This window comes from Spea bombifrons, chromosome 13, assembly GCF_027358695.1.
Source record: "Spea bombifrons isolate aSpeBom1 chromosome 13, aSpeBom1.2.pri, whole genome shotgun sequence".
NCBI classification, from domain to species: Eukaryota; Metazoa; Chordata; class Amphibia; order Anura; family Pelobatidae; genus Spea; species Spea bombifrons.
Window position 1 is genome coordinate 20,760,709 of NC_071099.1, and position 6,611 is coordinate 20,767,319.

At 55.0% G+C, this 6,611-nt stretch overlaps 1 protein-coding gene across 2 annotated transcripts in view; it reads right to left on the reverse strand.

The window, feature by feature from the left end:
• The window catches only part of PRKCA (protein kinase C alpha), a 41,392-nt gene extending 35,508 nt beyond the window's left edge, over positions 1-5,884 (reverse strand). For both annotated transcript variants that reach the window (XM_053453534.1, XM_053453533.1), the window contains exons 1-2: positions 5,638-5,884; positions 2,626-2,657 (exon numbers count right to left, since the gene is read on the reverse strand). In XM_053453534.1, coding sequence (XP_053309509.1) covers positions 2,626-2,657; positions 5,638-5,822 — 217 coding nt within the window. In that variant the 5' untranslated portion in view covers positions 5,823-5,884. The remainder of the gene's footprint in view (positions 1-2,625; positions 2,658-5,637) is intronic.
• Positions 5,885-6,611: the final 727 nt, after the last annotated feature.

Consider the following 6,611-nt stretch of genomic DNA (forward strand, 5'->3'; position numbering starts at 1 on the left):
GGCGTACACCACACGGGGTCCCTGATCTGCTAAACTATACATCTATATAAACTAAAAAAGAGGGGCAGGGCAGCTGTGAGTGGCAGCTGAGGTCAGACAGAGGGGCGGTGCTCAGGCCACCCGCTAAACGGACAGAGCCGCATCACCGTGGACCTTTTTATCCATCCGCAACGAGCGCAGCGCAGGCGACCAGCGCGGCGTGGAGAAAGAAAATAATTATTCAGGTTCCTCTTCATATTGGAACACGCAAAAGAACACGCAAAAGAACACGCAAAAGAACACGCACAGGAATGTCTCAACTTCCTAAAAAAAATTAAAAATGTAAGTACAAATAAAAATGAACTGTTTGAGTCAAACACAGCGGAGGAAACAAACGCGGGTATCCTGTTAATTAAAAACTAAATAAAAAGCCGTCTCGTTAACAGAAGCTCGTCTCTTCGCCTGACGCTTGCCATGGGAGCCACGCCAAGCGGAATCCCGGCTCCCGTCAACATACATGTTAAACGTTAAACCAGCTCTCCTCCTCTACCTGCCCGGCCAGACCATGCGGCCACTGCTGAAACAGGGGGAGGTCGCCACAAACACGCTAAAGAGGCGGCTGCCGGCCGTAACACGCTGAACACGCCACGTGTGCGACACACGGAACAGGCAGCCTCACACAAGCTATTTAAAGCTGCGGTATGACAAAGTTCATGCACCGGAGGCGAGGGCATTTAAAGGCGCAAGTTCTTTTTATTGCATGTGACAGCGCTGAGTGATGGAGACTTTCTATCAACACGCAAAACGAGAGCACATCGCATGCTCAACACAGACAACCACAAACATGCGCGATCGCCGAGAACGCACGGGCTCCGTCCGCTAAACCCTCCGCTTCAACAAACTCATCATCCGAAGCCCGGACGACACCATGAAACCAGACGGAGCAAAGGAAGAGCGTCCGTGCAGTACAATGAGACACACCGTGAATACAGCGGTCTCGTCCGCAGAGACCTGCACGTTTCCAGGCGTTATGTATTTGTGGAGGGACAGGCGATACAACGCAGGGGTAAGGAGATTTCGCGTCTCCATGAGATTCTCTATACCAGAGAAATCTTCAAAGAGAGTGCCTCGTTACCACGGTAACCTCAGACATCCAGGAATGATTAATGCCATCATTATCCGGCGATTATTCATTCGCTAAATTGCTCAGGATTTATAAAGCGACAGATTATTCCTAAATAAAAGCTCCAGGGTGAGGGGACGGAAAAACCGCGCTTCGCTGTCCGGTCTCTGTAACCCATAAAGCGCCAAGTCCCCTAACCGCTCACCCCACCCCCCACGCGGTTCACGCGCCTCCCGTCACAAAAATCGGCTTTTTAATCGATCAGCTGCGGGGAGTACGATACGCTTATTCATTCTAACGAGCCGCCGCTTTCTAATTACATACATTATTATTTAATGCTTTACGTCGCACCATTACATTCTGCAGCGATGTACAACGGGTATATACAGATTATATATATATATATATATATATATATATATATACACACACACTTCTAAAGGTTATACATGCATTTGCAAACCCTTAATTCTCAAGCATCTGGGGTTGTAGATGCCTGGAGCTGTCACCCAGTAAGAGAGTTAGAGCAACACACACCAACCGAGAGCCCACAAGCCACCAAAAGCCACTGCCTGGGGGTCTGCGGAACACACACAGTGTACTTGGTCTCGGTTTAGTTGTATCGTTTCCTGTCAGTCTTCCTGGTTTATGTTGTAATATTCGCTGACAGTGAATACCGGCGCATTACGCGGGTTGTTTAAGCCCGTGCCCAGGTTTAACCCACAAGGGTGTTTGGGTGGAACGCGGCGGGCAGGCTGGGGTATTTCTGATTCTGCCTGAGTCAGCGCTTCGGAGTCTCCAGTCTGGAGGAAACCTGCAGCCGGTTTCAATCCTCCTACTCATGATTAAGCGTTTCCAGAGCCGGAGAAAACGTCTCCCTCCCGGCTGCGTCTCCTCGTCCTCCTCCGCCAGCTTCCTCGCCGGTTACATCCGCAGGACGCCTGCCGGGCTCACCGACGCTAAACTGTCGGCAACACGGCACTCGCTACGGGCCGAGCACGCCGCGGCTGCGGGGGGGCAACGCAACGTCAAAGGATTTAACAGCCCTAAGGATTAATCTCCTGGTTCACGGATCTCAATGCCAGGAGCACCAAAGCCAAATCCCTGTGAATATAAAGCGATCTCCACCCGCCCACGAGAGGCAAGACCCCCGTGCTACAAATAAACGAGGGAATACGAACTCAGAAAGAAAAACAATGTGTAGAAGACCCCCCGGCCGCACCAATCACATCTACCGGCTCATTCACCGTGGCGCTGAACAGATACCTGCCCTGCGGCCAGAGGGAAGACGGGCTACAGATAGAGGTCCCCTCCAACCCTTTCAACGCCGAGGGGTGTACGAGCAAAGTCTCCGCTGGTAGTGAAAGGGTAAACCAGCAGCAGTCAACCCCATTAATGCCCCAGGACACGTGCAGCATGGGAGAAGAGCGTGTCCAGGGGGTGAACAGGGGGTGTCCAGGGGTGAGTGAGAGAGATACTACCCCCGGCAGCAGGACAGTTACTGAGACGTAAAATCGTCTTACCTTGGCACTGGAATCCCTGCTTCCCGAAACCCCTGCAGACAAGAGAGACAAGAAAGGGTTAATACACAAAATACGACACATTTACAGCAAAGTGATTAAAAAAAAACAGCGAAAAAAGGAAAAACCCGTTGTGGCCGAATATGACATCATGAGTGACGTCTGCTGATAACAGGTGGGCGATTAGGGGACACTATCGCTGCGCTGCAAACATGTGACACGGCGTGGCCCTTCACAAGCGACCTTTCAGGGGCTTTCCTGACTCCTATCACAAGCCCGTTCCAGCAGGCGTCCACGTGTGATTGGTCAAGGCTGGCGCCTGCTTCACGTGTCACACGACAGACGGACACGCTCCTCCTGCACACGAACTCTGACCCCAGAGCTGGGTTGAGGGGTCCCAAAAACACAGCTTACCTCGTTATTACCCCTCCCCACGCCCAAAAGGGAATCTAGGAGTCCACTCCACAGCATGGCAGCGCTCCAGGTTACAACCACTGAGATAATGGAAGGACACGGAATATTACCGGTTATTCCACACGTTACACGGGAGGACAATCTAACCCATTATTGTCACGTCATGTGGCAAAGGATGTGTTTGTAACCCCCCCCCCCGGGCAGTGTTGGTGTCCTTGGGGTAATCCTTTGGCCATTTACCCTGTGGGTATGTCCACTCATCCATTAGCCCCCAGCTGTGCAGGCTGTCAGGATCTCCTCACATGTGCACAGGTGGAGCAATCAGTTCTAATCAGAGACGCCACCGAGACCCAAGCCACGGGACGACAGAAATGTTTATTCCCACGTAGAGAACGGGTGCGGGGAACGCGTCGGGAGACACCTCAGAGTACACAGAGTGATATTCCACGGAACAGCCTCACCGCGTGTACTCGATTCCCAGGAGCAGGAAGTAAACGGATCCCACGCCCGTCTCCTCTCGCCCGCCCTGCTCTCCAGCTCTCACCCCTGCTCTCCTCTCTCCCTCCGGCTCTCCTCCTGCTCTGTTATAAATGAAATGCAAACATCCAGCATTTCTCTCTCCAAACAGCACACATAAAAGCATTCCGCCGCGTTCCCTGCCAGGCCTGCCGAGCCGCTCCCGTGTCACCCGCCGTACGAGTTACTGAAACGCTGACCTCTCTACCATCTGGAAGCGCGTTTCGCGTGCCCCCCGCCGCGCACCCACCTGAGCAGAGCCTCCTTTCAGGATAAAGCGTGCAGCTCAAAAAACACTGGTCTAAAACTCCACTGTGTTTAACCCCTTCACTGCCGTGGTTAAAATATACGCCACTTTCCCCCTAACAAAGCCGCCCCGGGCCACCCATTTCCACAAATGAATAGAAACAGTGACGCTCTGCGTGCAGTCACCGCGGGAATTACAGCATCCTCACAGGAGCTCCTGCTCACCTACTCACGGGTGTAAAGCACCCTGGAACGCGGGCCCCTGCTCAGTCTGGACGGAGGGGCCCAGACGCCTGCCGGCTCCAACCCCCTGGGTTACCCCGCAGCAGGTACATCACCCGTTGGCTCAGGCCCCAGCGTACAAACCTCACCAGCAGAGCTTGCACTCCGTCCGCTGTCCCACAGCACACGATGACAGCGCAGCGTGACACACACACAGGGAATACACGTGGAGATAATGAGCCGCGGGCACACGGGTAACCCGGGGAATCTCCCTCATACACCAGGGGACAGAGCAAGCACGGGGGCGCTGACCCGCAAAAACTACCCCCTCCGGGGGCAACCCAGCCGACTGCAGGGGCTCAGCACCCTCAGCCACACACGGAAAGGCGTAGTACCGGTAGTATTATTACACACAACCGTGTCCTATAAACCAAGAGAGCTAAAGGGCAGGGCATGCCCGTGACACACAACATACCAAGAGGTGGTCAAGTAACCCCTGCACACACAAAGTACACGCATGCTCACACAACAAGATTATACAGTCAGGACTCACGAGGGATATCTACTAAGAATGGAACATACAAGATCCGTACTTATGCTTACGGTACATACATGTAAAGGATGCATGTGAGCAGAATTTCACATGCTATTTGCTGTACATGGAGGGGATAGCACGCCTACCACTGCAGGAAAATCCGAGATGTATGGCGGTGACAGCACTACCCGTGTCAGTGCCGGCAGAACACGCTACATGGAGCGGGGGGGGTGCGGGTAAGACAGCCGGTGGGTGGGCGCAGGGTCTGACAGGAATATGGGGGGGTGCGCACAGGGTCTGACAGGTATTTGGGGGGGTGCACGCAGGGTCTGACAGGAATATGGGGGGGTGCACGCAGGGTCTGACAGGTATATGGGGGGTGCACGCAGGGTCTGACAGGAATATGGGGGGTGCGCGCAGGGTCTGACAGGAATAGGGGGGGTGCGCGCAGGGTCTGACAGGAATAGGGGGGGGTGCGCGCAGGGTCTGACAGGAATATGGGGGGTGCGCACAGGGTCTGACAGGAATATGGGGGGTGCGCGCAGGGTCTGACAGGAATATGGGGGGTGCACGCACGGTCTGACAGGAATATGGGGGGTGCGCGCAGGGTCTGACAGGAATATGGGGGTGTGCGCGCACGGTCTGACAGGAATATGGGGGGTGCGCGCACGGTCTGACAGGAATATGGGGGTGTGCGCGCACGGTCTGACAGGAATATGGGGGGTACACAGGGCCTGACAGGAATGGGGGGGTACGCAGGGCCTGACAGGAATGGGGGGCTACGCAGGGCCTGACAGGAATGGGGGGCTACGCAGGGCCTGACAGGAATGGGGGGGTACGCAGGGCCTGACAGGATGGGGGGGTACGCAGGGCCTGACATTACGGTGCCCCGTGGGGTGCCAAGCAGGGGGTACCGGCAACGAAGTTGCAGACAGGGGGGTTGAAGTGGTGACATTAGGGGTGGGTGGAAATGGTGACATGGGGGGTGGAAATGGTGACATTACGGGGGCTGCACGCAGTGGCAGACACTCGGGCATCTTGCGGACCGGCACCTGTTGCCCGCGTCCTCCTGCCCCTCTCACCAGATGAAGTCGGTGCAGTGGCTGCAGAATGTCGGCTGCTTGAAGAACCTGGCGATGAATTTGTGGTTCTTCACCTCGTGGACGTTCTTCTGCCTCAGAGCCCCTTTGCGGGCGAAGCGGTTGGCCACGTCATGAGACGAAGTGGAGTCGTTGTGCTGGAAGACGTCGGCCATGTCCCGGTCCATCGGGGCAGCTCCTCGGGTCCTGGGCTCCCGGGTCTCCCTACACTCACTGACAGCTCCGAGCCCCGGCCTCTTGCCCTACTCCGCCCGTGACGTCACCACACCCGCCCTCTGCGCGGGGACGGGGAGTGGCCCCTGGCGGCAGAGAGCGGCACTGCAGCCACCAGAGAACGAAAAGGTGCGGTCTGACACTTGGCGGCAGGGAGCGGTACTGCAGCGCGCCAACCCAGCGATAGAGATGCGGCTGTCCCTGGCGGCAGGCAGAGGCAGTGCAGCCCTAGCGAAGAGATATAGCGATAGAGAGGGGCGACATCTGGCGGCGGAGAGCGGCACTGCAGCATCCATTTATCCTAGCGGAGGGTATAAAAATTTGCTAATATGTAACACTCTTCCAGCACCGGGGGCAAGTCCACAGAGTGTACATGAGGCGTTCTAGTTATTTCGTGGCAGACCTTGCCCCAGGAGCTTGCAATCGTTTCTATGCAGCCCATAATGTGCCACGTTTACTGGCGTACAGTGTGATGCATCTGGTGGATGCTGATTCCTGTTCTGTGTCTCTGTAATAAAGCAGATCCCCTTGTTCCTCTAAATATCTGAGCATGATTTATTAAAGTAATTTTCTTTACACAACAAGTAAGAGAAGATGTCCTCTGGGAACTCCCGGCAGAGTCATTCTTCATTTTTAATTTAAATCCGGGATACAAAACCTTCCCCATAGCTCTGCACCCTGATTCTGGTGTAAGAGAATCGGCAGGTTTTGCAGCGAAGGAAACAATGTATAAGCAAGCGGCC